At 43.7% G+C, this 20,060-nt stretch overlaps 2 protein-coding genes across 12 annotated transcripts in view; one reads left to right on the forward strand and one right to left on the reverse strand.

The window, feature by feature from the left end:
* The window catches only part of TCF7 (transcription factor 7), a 74,720-nt gene extending 68,962 nt beyond the window's left edge, over nucleotides 1-5,758 (forward strand). For 4 of the 8 annotated variants that reach the window (XM_054841398.1, XM_054841402.1, XM_054841399.1 and 1 more), the window contains one exon: nucleotides 2,127-5,758. In XM_054841398.1, coding sequence (XP_054697373.1) covers nucleotides 2,127-2,290 — 164 coding nt within the window. In that variant the 3' untranslated portion in view covers nucleotides 2,291-5,758. Of the gene's footprint in view, nucleotides 1-1,966 lie in introns of all 8 variants that reach the window. The other 4 variants (XM_054841401.1, XM_054841405.1, XM_054841406.1 and 1 more) reach the window with 3 other exon arrangements.
* Nucleotides 5,759-7,179: 1,421 nt separating this feature from the next.
* Nucleotides 7,180-16,931, reverse strand: SKP1 (S-phase kinase associated protein 1). Of its 4 annotated transcripts, XM_054841410.1 has the most exons (8): nucleotides 16,791-16,848; nucleotides 15,322-16,011; nucleotides 14,417-14,535; nucleotides 13,892-13,988; nucleotides 11,376-11,449; nucleotides 10,025-10,168; nucleotides 9,211-9,351; nucleotides 7,180-8,447 (listed from the first exon to the last, which is right to left on the reverse strand). In XM_054841410.1, the coding sequence occupies exons 4-8, from the start codon at nucleotides 13,986-13,988 to the stop codon at nucleotides 8,412-8,414; spliced, it is 492 nt and encodes a 163-aa protein (XP_054697385.1). In that variant the 5' UTR covers nucleotides 14,417-14,535; nucleotides 15,322-16,011; nucleotides 16,791-16,848; the 3' UTR covers nucleotides 7,180-8,411. The 4 variants fall into 4 exon arrangements, with proteins under 4 accessions (XP_054697385.1, XP_054697383.1, XP_054697384.1 ...); XM_054841408.1 differs by lacking the exon at nucleotides 15,322-16,011 and having other exon boundaries at nucleotides 14,417-14,469; nucleotides 16,791-16,853; XM_054841409.1 differs by lacking the exon at nucleotides 15,322-16,011 and having other exon boundaries at nucleotides 16,791-16,850.
* Nucleotides 16,932-20,060: the final 3,129 nt, after the last annotated feature.

A 20,060-nucleotide genomic window follows, 5' to 3' on the forward strand; every position in this document is an offset into this window, starting at 1 on the left:
ACTGAGATGCTTGAGGATCCATAGCAGGTGACGTGAGGGATCTGTCACGCGAAGAGAAGGAAAAGCCGCTCAACACGGAGAATGTAAAGACACCTTGAGACGGCATGAGGGACCGACTCTGGGTAGCCAGGAGTGGTTGAATTAATCTGGGCATGTGAGATGACAACTGGAACTCAGTCTAAATATTCCTGGGTTTGAGCCTAAACAGCAGAATTGTCAAGGGATGTGGAGAAGTCATGCCCAAACCCAGTTTCCAGCAGAGATGATGTATTTTGGAGACCTCCCCAAATGATACCATACAAACAAGTGGGGAACCTGAGTATCTTCTCCAGTGGATGGAGGGAGGCTGGTCCCTGCTCCCCAGGTGCTGCTGCCTTTGGGACCTTCCCAGTCCCAGCAGACTTCTTCCTGGAAAAGTGGGGCTAGGGGAGGAGAGTTGCAACCGATGAGGTACTTTTCTGTGAAAAACCCTTTTTGTGAATAAATTTTCCCCGGCTGATGAGCTCTATTTGTCCCACTGCATGGAAAGGGAGTGTGGAACTGAGTCTTCCACAGCAAAATCTGGTGCAGGTTCATTCAGCTCCTTCTTCTGCCCAGTCTTTCTCTCCAGCATCTGTCGATGTTGTGTTTTGTACTTGTACCTCTGCTTCCTAAGAGAGAGATCGCACCAAACATTTCCTGCCCAGCAAAGCCACGGGCCGAAGTGTCAGAGCTGGTTTTTTCCTTAGGTTAGTTAGCAGTTTAAAAGGTTATCTACCCTCTGAAGACCAACAAGTCTTCTGAAGGGCTCAGGACTACTCTAACATCCAAAGCAGGACCTCAGGCCGCCTTGGATCAGGTCTTTCTCCAGCCAGTCCCAGGCCATTGTCTTCCCTCTTCCTGAATCTCTGTTGAGCACTTTCAACTCGGCCATGTCACTGACTCATCATTAGAGCTGGGAGTGAATGTGAAGTATTTTGAGATGCAGAGATGGCTGAGACCGGAGGCTTTTGCTGCAAAAAGAAGAGCTGAGGAGATGATATTGTGCATAAGTCAAGAAAAGTGCTAGGAAATGGGCCTCAGGCAAAGATGCTCTTAAGACTTTAAGATATTGGGCTGACTTGCGATGTCCTGGCAGTGTCCTGGCAGCGCATGACCTGGCACTGCTGATCACCATGATGCCACGTGCCCCGTGCCCCGTCCAACCAGGCACAACCCAGGGCCAGCTGTCTGCCAGGTGCCTGCCTGCACAGTGTCCCTGTGCCATGGCACGTCAGCCAACCTGCCCTGTAACACCACGCACACACGTGTGTCACACGTGCTCTGCAGCAGGCGGGTGTGGGCTTATGCATCAGGGCAGGGAGGGGGGGCTGGGGGGGGACGACACGACATTTTAGTCTTGAACTCAGTGGGAGCGCATTCGCCCCGCTCAGCCCCCCAGAAGTAGAAAAGCCTGGATGGTGGCACCAGTGCTGGGCTGGTAAGAAATGACCTCCTTATTTTGATTATTATTATTATTTTGATTTTTAATGTTGCTTTGATTTTTTTTTTTGGTTAGTTTTATTACTGTTTTGGTTACTATTATTGATGTTTTTTATGATGATGATGATTTTTATTACAAGTTTGGTGGGGTTTTTTTTTATTCTTGTTTTTACGACCTCCTCTCTGTACCCGGCGGTGAAGCCCGTCCACTGCGCAGCGCGGCCGCGGACCACACGCCCCCCCCCCCCCCCCCAACCCCCCCGCGGGGCCGACGTTACGGCGCCGCCTGGCGGTCGCCGCGGGGCCGCGCAGCGCAGCGAGGTCTCAGCCACCGGCCCCGGCCCCGCCGCAGCCGCCCCGCGGTGGAGGGGAGCCCCAGCCGGGCAGAAGGCAGGGCCAGGGCCGCGGTGAACAGGGAGGGACCGCGAGTGCTGCGCGGCCCTGGCTGGCGCCGAGCGTTGGTTTACGTCTCGTGCATGACCATGACCTCACCCTTTATTCACAGATAACTCTCTTCACTGTTCTTAGGAGGAAAAAGAAGTGCATTCGGTACTTACAAGGAGAAGGACGCTGTGCCAGCCCAGTTTATTCCGATGGAAGTGCTATAGACTCCCCTCCCTCCCCTCTGGACGCACTCCAATGCATCTCCTCTGCTTTTCCTTCAGACAAGCTCGCAGCCCCCGCTGACTCCGCACACAGAGAACAGCCCGACCCCTTCCCCGTCTCCACTCACCTCCCAACCGCCACCTGCTCCTCCAGACCGACCACCAGGTGCTCTTCTGCGCCCACAGAGTCCCCAGCATACAGCATGGCCTCCACGGGGACATAGTCCCACGCGCCCAGCCGCGTTGGCCAAGACACCGGGCACATCGCGCTCTCCCACCTGGTTTCGCTGCCCGCTGAAAAGGACCAGAGGCCCATCCAAATCCCCCATCTCACTGTAAAACGCGCAAAGTTAGGCAACAGGATGACTTAAGGGTGCTGGAAAACTCATTCGGGTGGTTTTGGGTTTTTTTTTTTTTGGGGGGGTGGGGGTTAAAGATAGAAAAGTGATTTCAAAAAAAAAGGTAAAAAATAACTATTTGCCAAAATTTAAAGTGCTGATGAGTAAACAAGCCTTTTGTCCCTGCCCTGTGCTTCTTTTTTTGTTTGGGGTTTTTCTTTTATTTTTTTTACTGCATTATCTTCAAGCATGGCAGAAAGCAGAGACGAACTCCCCAGCTTGCTGCAGTAGATGGTAGGCGCTGTCCATCTCACGCTGGCTTCCATTCCTGCCACCCCGGCTGCTTTAAGGTGTAGTCACTCACTCACAGATCTCTTGTAGCCGTTATACCACAGAGCTGGAAAAAGCTGGAATAGGAGCATTTTTTTAAAAGCCTTTATGTCTGAAAATTCAATGTAGTGATGCTAAGCTGTCTGATCTGACTGGATAATAAGATGAAATATTTAAACCCATGAGGTAAATTTTTTAAACTTCTTGTCTGAGAACAGGAAGATACTGTTTACAGGTAACAGCATGGCAGAGGAAAAGGGAGCAGTAACTGACAGTGAAAGGAGCTTGGACCAGCCGCTGGAAGGTCTGACGGTCAATTGCTCAGTGCAGGGTCTCCTTTGCCATTAGGAACTGTCCACCGCCAGAAGTCTCACCAGATAGGCTGGGCAAAGCCTCAAAAATCAGTTTGCTACTACAGCCTCGACCCGACTCTGCGCCTATGCAGCGGCAGGCAGGAGGGCGGGCATGCAGGGAGCCCGCAGCCCCAGCAGGCTGGCCCAAGGCAGGGGACCACGCTGGCCCAAGGCTGCTTTCTGCTGAGCAGAGGGGGTTGCAGGAGAGGTGTGAGCCCTGCCGCCATGCTCGGCTCTCCCCTCCCCGGGGCAGCCTGGGGCACGCTACCCTGCTCTTCGCTACAGGCACTGTCTGCCCATACCCTCAGCAAGATCAGAGTCCTTTTTTCCCACGATTTGGCATATAACTTTTAAAAAGAAAATCTTACTCTAGCTTTTTCTAAAAGATCCTCCCTCCACCCCTGTGATGATGTCCAATGTTAATTCATTCTCTCCAGCTTGAAAACATTTACTAGTTTCTGGTATTTTATTTATATTTTGACCTTGATAAACAAAAAAATACTGTAGACAGATCCTGATCTCCCTGAACTGATGTAAATCCCAAGTTAATTCAAGTTCTTGATTTACTTCAGGTTTACAGTCTCCTCACAGAGACCACAATCTAATCCAAGTCCAGATTTTTTTCCTGCTTGAAAGAAATATATTCTAGACTGCTGAAGAGAAAAATAACACCACACAGAGGGAGAGGGGGGTCTGGGGTTTTTTTTTCTACTTTACCAAATAGGTTTTAGAGTACTGAATACAAATTATGTAGTAATATTATTGTAGAACTGCAAGAAACTTAAGATGACCTTTATAATGTACAAAATATTTTTATATTTTTTTCTTAACACAACACAAACCCTAATTTTTTACATTGGACTAAACATAACTTTTTAAACAAGTTTATGCCTCAAAGATTGAAAATTTAAAAAAAACCTGATTAGCCTCTAGAGCAGCTTTGGGTTTATTCCCTTTATTTAGGTACTTTTGCTTATAGTAGTATAGATTTTTTTAATTCCAGCTTTAGTTTAGAAGATCTAAACCTATTGCTTTATTCCTCTCCTGTGTAAATGTAACTTCAGAAGCACTGAATGAAAGCAACGTGCACAAACCTGAAAAGTTCAAAGACTCATTTTCAAGTTTGACAGAATTGTTTTAACCCTTAGAGAAGTAGCATTACCCAGACTGCCAACCACACACTTAGCCATGTACTTCCTGCACTCAGAGGGTTAATTATATAGCACTAGATCAATCTGCAATCTGCTCAGTTTTAAATTATTTTAGCAAGCTTCGACAACAGCATGCTCCAGTGCTGAACAGAGTAACTCAGCAGACTCTTCACAGATCTGACATAGTCTCTTTTTAATCACTTGATAAAAAAAAAACCACACAAAAAATTGCTAAAAAAAATAGCTGTCTCAGCTCACCATTTGTCACTCTGAGACCCTCTGATGTAAGGTGTTGTAGAAGCATCAGCTACTGTAAACACCAGAGATGACAAGTCGGCCACAGTGGCCTAGCATAACTCAAAACTGGGTGTAAAGCTGGCATAACTAATACCCCATTGGTATTTTGTGGTCAGATGAAACATGTAACTTAACAGCAAAGCAAAGGCAGGTATAAAAGAAAAAGCAGATGTGCCTGAGTAATGCCAGAGGAAACACAGGAAATTGAACAGTATTAAACCACATACCCTGACCAAGGACCAAGTACTGCTGGGTCCACAGACCAGCCGTCACTCATTTCAGAGTTCACCAGGGTTTCTACCCACAGATTTCAAGGCTCCCCTGTGCATGCCCGCCCACTGCCCCCGCCCCCCGGTGCCACAGATCCCCATTAGTGAGCCTTGAACCAAGGGTACAAAGCCCACATGCATTACAGCCTCCTTGCATTGCTATTCCATCCCATTCCTGCAAAATCTTAGCAAAAGCTACTGCCCCCCTCTCCAGGAGCCTTTCCCCAGGCATCCACAGCCATTCCACAGCTGCAGAGCTGGAGCAGTTCCACCCATGTCCTGAGCCTGTGCTGCTCTGGACACACAGGTTTACAGCCAGACCTTACCCCATGCTTCCAGCTACCACACTATCAACTCAGAGTATCTGTTTGGTACACTAGAACATCTTCAGTTTATACTGGTGTAACTGAGAATTTATTTTTCCCCCCAAAACACACAAGATAAGAGACCTCTTAAGCTGCCCATTTCCAAGACAGAACAGTGAGCATGACCAACTTGTTACATGCCCCATGGCCGATAACCAATGCCAAAACAAAGTTACTTTTCTTAATACCAAAAATGTGTCTTTAGAAATGCTATATGAAGTGTTACTATTTTGTGTTAATATTCTTTTTTTAATAGAAGGAAAAACTTTGCCCTTAAGTTTTTATTGCAACAAGATTTTTTTTTTTTTTAGTTTTTACAGCAATTTCAACTTTTCCTGAAATACGTATTTGAATTCCTGAAAACAGTTTGAATGTAGAAGTCATGGAAGTACCACTTCGTTAAGCCAAGTAAAACCACTGTATGTATGTAGCAGGGATAAATGTTTTGCAGCTGTACTTTCATTTGTCCAGTGACTATCCATCATTTGTTGTAATTTTTTACTTCATTGAGTTTGTATTTTTTGGCTTTGTTCAAAATATGTTTATAGCTTTATAAATAAAGTAATTGCCAGACTGGCTATTCAAAATAGGCCACTGGAAGTTATAATCCTATCAAACTGTCAAATAACTATTTCTTAGAATTCAAGAGGATTCCTGCTCACTCCTCCCCCCCATTTGTATATATGAATAGTTTTTAAAATAATTTCCAGTAATCTTCAATAGTAAACCAAGACTAAGAAGAAAATACTGTCTTCTACAACCCTTACCAACACCTTGCCCTCCTTCTCCCTACCCCCACACTTAATCTCCTCAGCCAAAAACAGCAATCCCTGGTTACACCTTGACTTAAAAAAAAGGTTAAGGCAGCACCATACAAGTTAAACAGCAACATCACGTTTAACAGTGGGAAACTGGACAGTCTCTCCCCCTTTCAAGAATTTCAAAGTACACATCTGAGGCAGTACTACAGGGGAATTTCAGTTAGAGAAAATAAGTTATATAGAATCTTAACTACCAGAACTACTAAGAATGTTACAATGTCAGAGCTATATAATGCTTTGAGCACCCAGCCTAGCCCTTCCTTCTGTATGCAGCTATGCCATACCTCCACACTTACATCAGTATCAATAGCCAACTGCACAACCCTGGAGCTTGAGCTGAAGCTCCACCATTACAGAGTTATGTTTTAGGCAAGCTGTTCTAATAATCAAGTCTTACCACAGGGTCACAGGTGGGTGGTAAAGTTACCAGGTAACGAGGAGGACAACGTGTCTTTGTCTCTTCCTCATCCTGTAGCATAGTGAGGCATCACACAAGGCAGTGGCTGCTAACACACACAGATCCTAGTCTGATGAGAAGCACCTACAGGAATTTATACAGGCTTCTACCACCAAGCACAATTACAGTATAGGCCTTCTGTTAGCAACACAGCACTCCAAGGATGAAACTAGTGTGTTCTGGAACATTAACTTCACACAGATAAAGTTATTTCTTCTAAGAATCCAGGATGAGATGAATATGAAACTACAAAAAAGTTTCTCTGGTAGCACTTTTAAACTGAGGTATATTGTCTGCAGTACAGGGTGCTGGAAAGGCTTATGTCCAAGTCTAGCACTAGAATATTTTATGCCCCCTAACAATATAGTATCTATAATATATCCATAAAATATGCACACTAACACAAAGGCAGGCCTAGCAGCCTCATGAGTAAGCAGAGGTGAGCAGCAGCTGTGTCCAAAGCACAGGTCTGAATGCTGCCTTAGAGCAAGTTACAAATGTTTTCATTAACAGTTACATCAAAGATTACCTAAAAGCTGGTAAGCCATCCAAAAATTGCTATTTAACTTCCAACTTAATTTGAGAAGTTGCCCACTGTGTCCGACTAGTAGCTTGCATTAGTCACTTAAAATCTTTACATCTGTTTTATTTCAGTTAACCACTGCCTCAGTGCTATTATTTGTACACTCAGTAATGACAGTAAAATTGTCTAGTTTCAAATAACTAGAACCATTTGCAAACAAAAGTTTAAAAGCCCTTTATTAATTCAGAAGTGAAACACTGATATTTAAAGTGAGATAAGTATGTTTATTAAGGTTTATTCTACTCTAAAGTTTATACAGAGAATGGAATGCAATACAAGCTAAGAGCACACCTCAAAGACCTACCACACAACCATCCCCTACTCCCTATAAGGGAACTGTAAAAAAAAAATAAAAATCAGAAAACCAGTTACTTTAACTAGTTGCAAGTGGCTTTGTCCAAAGAAGTTAAGCTTGATATTGCATTAGCATTGTATGCAATAATTAAGTCTCTACAAGCTGAAGTATCACAGAGGCCTAAGATTTCCCATGGACACATGAAACCATGTTTTAAAGAGCTACATCACAAGGGTTCTTTAAAATTGCCTAAAAACCAGCCACTAATGGCATGCACAGGTCAATAATATTAACTTTGGTAATGTCAGTCTTTTTTGGTCAAACCTGGATTCCACTTTTAACAGTAACATATAAAAACACACCCATCCTGTGCATAAAGCAACACACTTTTCATCTGCTACCAGCTAGAGGCAGGTCTTCAAGACATGGTTGAAGTATTCAAATTTAACTGTCAGGAGCTTGCTTAGTTCTAGATCACATCTTTCACTAGTCTATAAGGCAAGACTAACAGGACAAGAAAGTGGTCAAATATTTTTTCCTTTTTTTTAAATGCAGGACAAGAACCATCTTGAAAGTTATATAGCTTTAATAACACTAATTTTCCCCACAATGTTTTTGTAAGAAATCCAGGATTTTTTACTTTATCTAGTTCCCCAAGACACATTCTAGTTTGGTTTTCTTTCTGAAGCTATCAATACCCTGTAAATACAAGCATTTTGTTCTTCTTGAGGAAGAAGTCATAGGTGGTTTTATTTACAATGGAGTCAATCTTTAGCACTGTAACTGGACTTGAACAGTTTAAAAGTGTAATGAAAATGACAACCTTAAGTGCTACTTTCCATACAGAATCCACACTTAGTTCAGTTTTATTCATTGCAGAGTAAAGAGACATCCAATTATACTAGTAAAAACTCAGAAGATTTAAATTTGTACTCAAAAAAACCACTACACATGCAAAGGGAACAATATCCTGCTAACACAACTTCATTTGCTGCTGCATTTGTCTAATATTAACAATTATGAACAGAGCAGTGCAACTAGTATTTGGAACAATCCTTACAGTGTTCGAGTGTCAGGCACAATACTTCACTTCTCTTCACACCACTGGTTCTCTTTACGTACCTAAAAAGAACATTTTAGCTATTAATATGTTGCAGTGAACTTTGACAAGTTCGCTGTAAATTCCCATAAGCATTCAGGACTACTTATTGCAGGAAGGCATGAACTTGGAAGCATAAACTTTAATTTTTCATGCAGGGTTTGTAATTAGTAAGTCAGTCTTCCAAACTGACCTGTTTATCAATATAAACCAAGAAATTTATTTCTCATGCCTAGATTTGATCAAAACTGATTTTTTTCTGCCAAGTAAAGCACATGGACTAGCTTAAGACTAAATTGCTCATTTCATGACACAGCACTGAAGACAAATCTAAGTGTACAATTCACTGCCTTTATATTTAGACAGGGCATCTTGGTCTGATCTTTCTTAACTCTGCCATTTTGCAACTGGTTTGCTGTTCTAAGACTGATGAGTTCATTACATAAAGATAAGAATCCAAACATCTTACCTTTCTAGCCACAGTCAACAATGCATCTTCACCATTTGTACTACAGCTCCAAAACAGCAAACTAAGGCTGCCACACACAATCCTACGTGTTTTCTTAGACACACATTTGAGCTAGGAAGTCAATAGGATGTGTTTTGACCTTTGCAGTACTGTAGGCACTGAAAGGTCTCCATCAATAGCAACCCAATTTTGAGGAGCTGATGCATTAGTTTACATTTATTGTTAACAAATCCGTTGCATCACACATTACATTATGAAGTGCCACATAATAACTCAGCACAAAACCAGCTAAATTATAATTAAACTCAATCAAGTACCTGTGCTTCTTCCTCCTCAGTGAAGTCATTCTTAATATTGAATGTCTTGCGAATTTCTTCTGGAGTTTTTCCCTTGATCATGTTTGCAACTGTCTTGCATGTGACATCAAGCAAACCTTTGATGTCCAAGTAATTTGCAGCCTGTAGAGAGTTTCCAAATTTAAAACCTCCGTATCAGTACTCTGCCTCCAGAGATGTGCTACCAAAGTTGTGCTTACACTGAAATTGTAACTGCAAACAGGTCATCTCCACTTTGAGAAGCTTCTAGCTAGAACCTTGAAATAACAGGACCTAAAACTTGCTTGCCCAACAGAAGGAAGTCATTTGTACCAGGAAAGATACATCCTCCTGCTCTGCCTTTTACAAAGGCCTTTCAGAAGCCTGCAAACATTTGAGATCTTCAATGTTGACATGCTGTTAACTAGCTAAGACAAGTGATGTTGTCTCAGTACCACACAAGATACAAATTTTAAGTGAAAGCTAGATTTTCATTTGTAGGCAGATCTCCAGAACTCCCTTTCTAGTAATAAACCCTCAACTAAGCCTCAAGAGCCACAGGCATAAAGACAGCTGTAGGGTCCTGTATTCAGAAAAGCATATTAAATGATAAATGAACAAATATAGATTAATACCTAGCATTAGGTTAACAAGCATTCTATCAACAATTTCAGCCAGCAGTTGCCAGAACTACTTGCCCACCCCCGACATCCACCCAATGAAGAAGTTACTCAAGCAGCATAAAGCCTTTACCAATAAAGTGCACTAACAGAGCACACTTCACAAGTATAGCCTTACATTTCTTGAACATACTTACCAGGATAAGTTCAAAAAGCGTTCCTTGGTCTACTTTCAGAAACTCTTGATCCCACACAGGGATGTCATCTGTTCTTTTTTCTTTGTTCTCATCATCCTCAGGAGGAGGTGGATCATCCTTGTGATGGGTGCACCACTGAATCACCTAATTATGGGTTTGATATTAAAGTTTTATCCAAATGACTCTCCCATTAGGCCCCAACTATAAATTAACTTCATTTTAGAAGTGTACCTTTTCCCCTAGATTAATATTAGAATCCTGTATGAAGATCCTCCATTACCCAATATTTTCATCTTAGAACTGATCCCCAATCCTGAAGTAGAGTCTTCAAGAATCCCATCTCAGACAGTAGCTAGTTAATTACTTACTATCTTAGAAGCCAGCTGCTGGTGTTATGAAGTTAAACCCTGTGCTACCACACTTAAGACCATACAAAGGAAACCTAAACCTCATTTTGTGGCATTTAATCTGTTTGCAGAAAACCTAATTCTTATTAAGCAGAATACTACATGGGGGAGGAGTGTAGTAGTAGTAGTAATAACTGCCAGCAGGACACGTTCACCACAGTACAAAGTCTACCTGGCAAAAGTTTGCCCATTCCCAAGCCAGTGTTTTCAGTTTTGCTGGTCTCATCACCCAGACAATTAAAAGGAGCATGGATCTACTGCAAGTAAACTCCTATTCTGTTTTGCCAACCCAAGAGACTTCACGAGTTTGAAGATATTTATGTGCATGCTCAATAGGAAATAATTCCTAACCATGTATTTACCCCAAAACAGTCCATTGCTTATTTTGGCACAACACTTTCTACTTCAGAGCAAAAAACATCTGAGAAAATAACATACTTTTTCACGTCTCTTATCTGACCCAACAATAATCATGGCCTATTACTGAATTTAACACCACTGAGCACATAGTGTCTCTTAAGTCCTGTAACTGCCACACAGGTGTGGCTACCACCAGTTACTCTCACCACTGCCTGGCCCTTAATCCTTTCTCCTAGCATTCAGATCTAAAACAGCCACCTCAGTTCACAGAATCCAATTAAAATCAGTGCTTTAATACCATGAAATGCAAGTGTGCACAGATGTCCACCACTTCAATACCTTAGGAAGCCTATCGGGCCTCCAACTGCTGTTCTAGAAGGTCACCTCTGTGGGTCTGCTGCCGTTAGCTGCCTCACCCCAGTTCTCAGACACCCTAGATGCCTGCGTTCATGTACATCAAATTGGTTAAGCTTGTAGCTAGCACATGAAAAGTATTTTTAATGTAATAGTTCGCAATCCTTAACTCCAACATGAAGTTCACATGTCATTACTGCCACACAACACTACCACTTTCAGCATCTTACCTTTTTTAAGATAGCTGCATTAACATTTGGAAGAGGGACTGGGTCATCATCACCTTCATCATCCATTCCCAAATCTAAAAATGGAAAGATGACTAAGCAATTGGCAAGCAAAACCATTTACTCTTCTCTGAACTGGGTTGCTTCACCAATTCTCCACTATTTTAACAACACTGAAGCTGAATGGATTGGTAGCAAAGGATCTCCAACTGGTGAAGTCAGCAGCTTTTAGAAAGGTTCAGTGAGGCTTTGTGTAGCCATGGCTGTATTGTACAGACTAGGTTATACCAAGTTTAGGCTAAGCTGCTAATCAGGCTGCCTCCTCAAACAAGAGCATCAACAAACCAGCAGTTAAGCAGTCACTCATTGGAGCACAACTTGCTAGTTCAGTGTTCTGGGAATAGGATATGTTGAAGAATCAGACAATAAATATTTATGCATTTTTACCACTTTCAAGAGTTCAATCCACAAGTTAAACCAAAGCATTCCAACTGAAATCTCCCATTCAATTTATAATTAAGAACACAGATCTACTGCAGTAAGTAGAGACAGTGTTTTGTCCTCTATAGGAGCAGTAAATACTGTTGCCATAGATACACCAGTTTTCTGGCCTCTGAACCTCTTGTACTGATTCTTACCTGCTGAAGAAGTTTGCATGCTAAGACAGCAGAACAAATCCTTCAATCAAAAAACCATTTATAAAGCACACTTCTGATATTCCATATTTTAAAAGCTTGTCAGCATGCTCAAGACAGATCTGGATAAAGTTTGCCACTTTGTCCCCTTGATACAATTAAGGAATCAAAGTAAAAATTGAGAGAAAAACATAATTAAAGAACAATACCACATTAGCCATCTCTGATTAGAGAATATGCATTTGTTACACAGGTGCTAACAGTTGTATGACACTCTAGCTGCCAAATATTAACATCTTGTAATTAGTTACGCAATTGAGTAGCTACACAGACCTTCAGTCATTATACACACAGATGAGCCAATTCTACATCACCACAGATGACTGTCACACCATCATCACTGATCAAAGTTGTGCTCAATTAAAATAGGATGTACTTCTGTATTTAGTTAAGTCAACTACTGTTATTAGTAAGATATTAATTAGTACTACTTTTTGTTTGGAATAACTAACTTCATAGATTCAGAAACTAAAATACTGACAATAAAGGGTACTGCAAACATCACCAATTAACAGAAACTTTAAATGCATACTTTGAACATGGAGGCAGATACTAGTGTAAGAAGTGACCAATCCAAAATTGTTGGTACAGGGAAATAATCTCAAGTTTAGTCAACTCTTCTCAACTTGCCCCCACCACATCCAAAGCAGCAGTTTCATCTGTTATTAGAAAATTGATACTTGACTGGTGGTCTCACAATGCTCAACACAACCCCACCTTTCAGCTCTTCCCTTCCACCTGCAGCACCCAACACATTATTAACTGATGCTTAACCAGCTGTACTGCACATGCATTTAGTCTGTACTAGGAGACTGGTTCTCACCCAGATTAGTAAGAAGCTAGGTTATGGTGCCTAACTTACAACACTTACCACATGTAACTTCCCTTTCATCAACACCTGAGTGTCACTAAACACCAGCAGTGACACAGCTTCTGCATGAGAAAACTGAGAAGAATTGTTCTCCCTAACGTATTCCAACTGATTGCCATGTTTCCTACTTACATTCCTAGTCATGTTCAACCGCATCTTATTAAGAGAATGAAACTTTTCAATGCTTGCAGTATTTAAATCTTATTTTATTGCTGTTATGTGTAAGGTATCATAACCAAAGATTTATACCAAAGAACATAATTTTAACTATATCTACAGAAAGATTTTTTCCCTAATTCATGAATACACCCAAAAACTGGAAAAAACCACCAGTAAACAATGAGGATTTGCACTAGAGGGATTAGACACAGTTTGCTCTGTATCCTAGCCATCTGGCAGATTTCCCCTCCCCCGCCACGAGTCCTTTTGTTTCAAATTTATGTCAGCAGGAGATCAGCACTAAGTATTTATCCCAAATAATTTAACTGCATCCATAAGCTCACAGTATAGGTTTCACTTTAGCTCTTTCTTCATTGCATTGGCTTATGATCTCTCACTATTTAAAAGATGTCTACATTATAAGACTAGTTTGTATGAGCAAATAAACTTAGTTTTTAATATTATTACCTGTTCTGTTGGCTTAACTTTTACAAAACTGAAGTAGGCTGTAGGGTGCTTATATTTTACTGGCCTCCCTGTAAGTGCTCTTAACAAGAGGACTGAAATTTAAGCTTTTTGTGAGAGCACATCCACCCAAAACATAGCTGCAGCTACAACAGCAATTGTTCCAGCCGCTCTGACATAAGACAGCAAGCTGCTTCATAGGCCTGGGCATCCTTTTTCAGCACAGTACCAGTTTGTCTCCTTTGGTCACAACTCCTGTTCAAGACCCTTCCCTGAATACACTGCTATCTCTGCACAACCTAGTTATCCTCAAGGCTTCACACTCTTACCTTCCAGCATAGTCTTTATAGTTACAGACTGTTTTGCAATTTCAACATCAACTTCAAAGATTTCTCCATCTGAACTCTGCAGTTTAATTGAAGGCATCTACAAGAGAAGGACAGTTATTTCCACACAATATTCAGCAGATGTCACAAGTTTAGCTGACTCAAAGATGTACATTACCTTTACTATTTATATCGCCCCTTACCAACAGCAGATAGCCAGGTGCCACTTAAAGCACTCTCAGATTATTCACCACTTGAATCAACAGGCCTAAATTCATTAATCCTCATGCTTAAGAAACAAGGATTGATAGAAGCCTAACACCAGTTTAAGAGAACTTTCTCCTTAACTTGAAAGCATGAAATACACAACATGTATTAGTCAATAATGTTTTGGGTTGGGGTTTTTCTGTGGGTACTTGTTTTGGTTTTTTGTTACAGTGCAACACTGGAGCTATCCTTCTCTTGAATTAACTTTTTCAACACTTCCAAAATACAACTTGTCTTCAAATCCAAACAACTGCTACTCACTTTCACTACTCAAATGAAGTCAGATCTCAAAAGCAGCTTTCAGATGATAGCCTCTGGAACAGAATCACAAAACTGATGTTGGAAGGAACCCCTCTAGACAGAGTCTACTCCAGCCTCCCCTGCTCCAAAGTAAGACCAGGTTACACAGGATCAAAGGCTTTCCTTCAGAAAAGAGTTTGGTTTTCTGAAGAGATTAGAAAGCAATATACTGCTAGGAGGAAGGCTTTCAGCACTCAATACTACTCTTACAAAGTAGGAAGTTAGATCACCACTTTGTTAGCATTAGGAAAGACTAAGATGATTATGCATTTTAACACAATTTTTTAAACAAACTGTAATATGACCTACAATAAATAGAAGCACAGCAGACTTCAACGACGTCACTAACAGAAAAATAATCAAACTTTGTAAGAATGTATCTCTCCTGGATTTGAATTGTTAAATATCTGAAGTAATGCCCTTGATACAGCAGCTAGTAGATTACAACTTCTGCCTGAAACTACACATAAAGTCTGTTTGGGTATCACTGCACTTGAATCAACTGACTTGAAGGACACGATAAACATAACTGCCTGGCCACATAAGTTCTATAAATCAGTTCAACAAACTAGTAGGGGGTGTTACAATAAGTTACTTTACCCCTCAAAACATTTGTTAGCAGCAGACCATTGCAACAGTTTCCTTTTTTTTCCAAGTTACCTGCTTACAGATCTCTAAAGCATGTATTTGTAAATACAGCACTGTAAAGAGAAGCTCTAGAAACAAAGAATTTCAAATTAATTTAAATGAATTTTCAAAAGTTCTCCCCCCATCAAACCTAAGAGCTATGCACTCTAGTTCCTTACAGGAGTATTTGAACTACCAAAAATGAATTAGCTGGACCACTTTCAGCAAACTGACATTACCCCTTTCTGAACACCTCCCGTAGCTCATCAGTATGGCTGAGCCTGACAGTGCTGCAACAGACCCAGTCCAATGGAGGCCAGCCAAAGCATGTTATTAAGCAGCTCACACCAGCTTGAAGTCCTCATTGCTTTAATTTCCATTTGGCAGAGCGAGTAGCTAGTTAATGTTTACACAGTCATGTAACCCTACATGACAGCGCTACTTCTAATTAAGATGGGTGTTCTGGAGGGATAGTCTCATGATTGTTCCAGAGACACAGATAGATATATTCACATCCACAAAAATAAAATTCGGATTCAAACATAGCTCTGAGTTGGTAGTTTGAATGATGCTCTAAAAAAATGATCTAAGCATACATTTTAGGTTTAATGCATCTGTTCTTGCAGTGATTGAGAGCGCTCAAGAACAAACCCAGCTTCAGATGCCAGCCTTCCTGTGCTTGTGTCTAAGATTACATAATGCTGCACAATGGAGCCAGCAAGACAGAGATGCTGCCTTAACAATTACAGCCCTGCAAGGATATTTGCATCGAGACCCTTGCATCACCCAAAGCCACTTTTATTAATACTTTTAGGTTATTGTTAAGAGTCTGAATCAGGTAGAATGAAGTTAAACTACTGCCTCATCACTGATAACAGATCAGGATTTCATTCAAATTTCATTATTTTTATACCACAGAGCACAGTCTCCTGTAAGAAAAAAAAAGTCATTTTTAGCAAACTGCAATACAGCTCTAGAAACAGACATGCCTTGGAGAGCAACACAATCCGGGTGACTAAGCAGACCAGGCTCTATTCGACTACAGCAAAACAGGTTGGGAGCCAGTCAAAAGACAAACCTGAATTACAACGGTAATTTACATGTACAAGCCTGAAATGCAGAGCTCAGCCATCTAAAACAGCGCTACTAGGCAACTCCGTGCCTCCCAAAGCTATTCCGGACGGATACCCGCTCCTTCCCCCTCCACCTCTCCGTGTCACTGGGTGGAACGCTGCATTTCTTTAACCAAGCCACACCTGAACCGCTCTGCCCGCGCTGCCGCTCCGGAGCTCCCCTCGCTACCAAGAGACACTCGGGGGGCCCTGGAGCAGCCCGATAGCCGCACGGGGGAGGGGCAGGCTCTGTGGGTGTTATGCGGCCCGGGGCGGGGGGGGGGCGGGGAGCGCCTCAGCTTTATTTACCAGACCCCACAAACGGCGCCTCCCCACACAGCACCCCCCAGCCACCCCCCCAAAGGGCGCCCATGGGCGTTTGAGCCCCGCACTGCCCAGGCGGGGCTCGCACCTCAGCTCATCCCCTCAGCGGCCCTCCCGGACCACCACCTGGGAGCTCCGCCGCCCGCGCCAGGCCGGGCCAACTTCCCCCAGCGAGCGAGCCCCGCGGCCCAGCCCGGCCCCCGCCGCCACCTCGAGCACCTATCCCCGCCCCACCAGCACCAGGCGGCCCCCCTAGAGCTCACAGGCCTCACCGTGAGGCGGCGGCGTCCGGCTCCGCGGTGACTGGACCTGGCAGCAGCGGCAGCGCTCAGGGCCCAACTGCGGCGGCGACTTTATATGGCGGGGGAGGGGTGCGGGGGGAGGGGGGAAGGACCCCTTCTCGCTGTCTCGCAACCGCCGGGCTGCCCACCACGAACGCCTGAACAAAACACTCCGCCCTGGCTCCCAAACATCGCCGAGCGGGGCTGACTGTGAAAAAACGGGACCGCGCCGCTCTCCGCGGGGTGGGAAGGGGGGAAGCGGAGCAGAAACGAGGTTGTGGGACGAAGCAACTGCCTTCGGGTCTTTCAGGCAGCGGCGTGACCGCGCCAGGAGCTGCACAATGGGCGGGGGCGCCTCGCGCGGGCCAACGGCTGCGGCGCCCCTCCCCCGCGCCCTGAGGGGCCGCCGAGGCCTCGGGCCGGGTCCGGAGCTGCGGCCGGGGGGGGGGCGGCCCGGCCGTGAGGGGCAGCGCGGCGGCCCTGTGGGAACCACCCGTGACGGCGAAGGGGGCAGGTGCGGCGGGCGGCCTGTGGTATCTGGAGGCCGGCCCAGGGCCCTCCTTGGGAAACAACCGGCCAGCAGGCACGGCTGTCATGGTGTGTGCTTGTGAACGGTAATTGGGAGTGACCCAGGCTGGGCACAGAACGCTCACCTGGGCACAGAACGCTCACCTGGGGTGTTTCACGGGGAGAAGGCCCAAGGCCCGGGGGGTGACGAAACCCCCGCGAGGGGAACTTAGAGCGGGGAGTCGAGTAAGGTTACTTCTGTTTGGAGCAGTATCTCACACGTAAATGCAGTGAAGTGCAATCTTCGGTGGATACTCTGGCAGCAGAAAACATTTTAACTAAAAAACTGCACTGAAAAACTGGCTCGTTTCAACTTGTTACAACCAACAGCTTGCTCTCTTCAAGTGGCAATACAGCTAAGGACAGATCACAGCACTAAACACAGGTTTACATGTAACTAGCAATCACTGAGCATCTACCCCAGATCCCACCAGAAATTTTAGGCAGCTACAGCTCTGCCCATGGCCAGAGCCCATTAACGCATCTCCAGACACCAGCTGCGCAAGGAGCCACTGACACGTAGCCCAAGCAGTGCTGCGTCAGCACAACGCCCTGCCTGAGCTGCGTACCCCAGCACGGGTAACACCTCCCGAGGGGTCCAGAGTATGTGCTAGATAGCGACAGGCGTTAGGTTTTCTGAAAAAGAGAAATCTGAAGGTTTTTGCTCGGTGAGGAAGGCAGACCAGGGTACGAGTCCACCAAAGTAAGCGTGAGGTTGCTGTCACACACAAGACTCGGTCCATGCTACACTGTTGAGCACAATTTCACATCAGCTGTCCATGCCAAAGTGGCTTTTAAGTAGTTAAAATATTTATACAGTGACAACGCATAATTATGACAATTTGCTTTACTCCAAATCTTAATTTAAAATATTTTTAGAACCCGAGTATGTTTTCACAGCACTTCAATGCAGGCATAGCCAGGCTACCTGCAAGCAGACTGGTACCTGCAACACCATTGCACTGCAGAGCACAAGTACAGTGTAAGTCACAGCTTCCCCTTTCCCTTGGGTCCCAGAGAGTCCCAGGCAGTGCACCACACACCTTACTGAACAAATGACAGTCATACCCAATAAAAAATAGCTTCTGATACAAATAATTCTCCTGAGATTCAGAAATTCTCAGTTCAGAAGCTTGCTTTGCTCATTTCAGAGTCCACAGCCCAGCGCAGCAGCCTAGCCACGGAGCATGAAGTCTTCTTTCTTTCCTTAGTTTTCTACCTGAGTGACGCAACCAGTGAGATGGCAAACATTACGAGCATTTAATACAGAACAAGGAGCAGGTTTAGTTTATACTGAGCATGCACTGATAGTGTTCCTCATAGTCTGTCAGTTAGGGCTGACACTCCGGAGAAATGAAAGACTCAAATACAGATCCTCGGCCAGGAAGAACCTCTTAGAACTATTCTACTTCGGGTCAGAGCACTTAAATAGGTTTCTGTGTAAATTCCAAGGCGCTGTTGGAGATGACTTGCCTGACCTGGGAATCTTGTTTCCTGGGCTTTAGGATGCCGAGCAGCGTGGTAGTTACAGGACACTCGAAGATGACTCTGAGCAGCCTGATCTGACTTTGAAGATGGATCTAAACTCAGAGTGTGGTCTAGAGGAATGTCCCTGCAAGCCCAAACTACCGTTCGCTTCGATAATGTGCTCTTTGGCGGAACTCTTTGTAACAGCTGAGTGAGCATCTGAAGATGTAGGTGATGCTTGTACAGCAGACTTTGATGCTACAGAGGTTCCTCAAAGATCCTGGTATTAGTAACCAGATAAGCTGTTTGTTCACCATCATTAGGACCTAATATTTTTAACATATGTATATATGTCACATATATAGATGTGTGAAGCCTCCAAACATGCCTAGTGTGACTTTTTGAGTGTACCATCCTCAAATTTACCTCTTCCCTCCTCAATCACTCCAATGCCGAGAACCACATTCACTGCACTAAAAAAAAAAATAGATACAACACTGCCTTTGTTTTCCTTTTTTTTTTAATTTATATTAAAACTCCTTCATTTTGAGGATCAGATAATGACAGAAGGTGATCTGTGGAAAACATATCTGGAAATCCTAAATCCCCTTTCCCGATGTTGCCAAAGCCCAAGGTTTCTGATGTGGCTCATGATCAGCGAGCACAAGGTCTCAGACTGCGAATCAGGCTCAGCACAGTGGGGCTTTGCTTCCTACACAAGACAAATCTTATAAAATCTAGGAACAGGCAGAAAGCTAAGTTCCATGCTTAATTATGATCTGTGTATGAATTTAATTCAAAGCGATACTATCAATGAGTTTTATACTGGTTACAGTTCTCTCCAGCTTTCTAAAGGAGAAAATTAAGTACGCAGTGGACTATGAATTTAGCTGTGGAATTAGAAGTCTGAGAAAGTCAAAACAACATAACCACCCCACACCCCAAAGAAGTGGCAGATGGCTGTCACAGATACTCTGTAATCGCACGACGGCCACCTCCCCCTGTGCCCTACATATCGTACAATGAACCTCCCCAGCTAGTCCAGATGCTTTCTGTTATCTGTCGCGTAAAAGCAGCTGCTGCGGCGTTGATAGCCAAAGTCCTGCGAGTGAGTCAGTATTAATAACACAAAAGACCCGTCCTTCGCTAAAGCTGCAAGGCAAAGAAGGAGATTTTTCAAAAAATGCATGTCCCGATTTCAATTGTTACACACATAGGTAATCACTG

The sequence above is a fragment of the Grus americana genome, chromosome 14, assembly GCF_028858705.1.
Source record: "Grus americana isolate bGruAme1 chromosome 14, bGruAme1.mat, whole genome shotgun sequence".
Taxonomy (NCBI): domain Eukaryota; kingdom Metazoa; phylum Chordata; class Aves; order Gruiformes; family Gruidae; genus Grus; species Grus americana.

Excerpts from the sequence above, each read along its gene's own strand:
- SKP1 (XM_054841407.1), bottom strand. The coding sequence starts at position 13,988 with ATGCCTTCAATTAAACTGCAGAGTTCAGATGGAGAAATCTTTGAAGTT. Across the intron at positions 11,450-13,891 it reads TATAAAGACTATGCTGGAAG|ATTTGGGAATGGATGATGAA; the intron begins GTAAGAGTGTGA and ends TTCCATTTTTAG. Across the intron at positions 8,448-9,210 it reads CTGAGGAGGAAGAAGCACAG|GTACGTAAAGAGAACCAGTG; the intron begins GTACTTGATTGA and ends TGTTCTTTTTAG.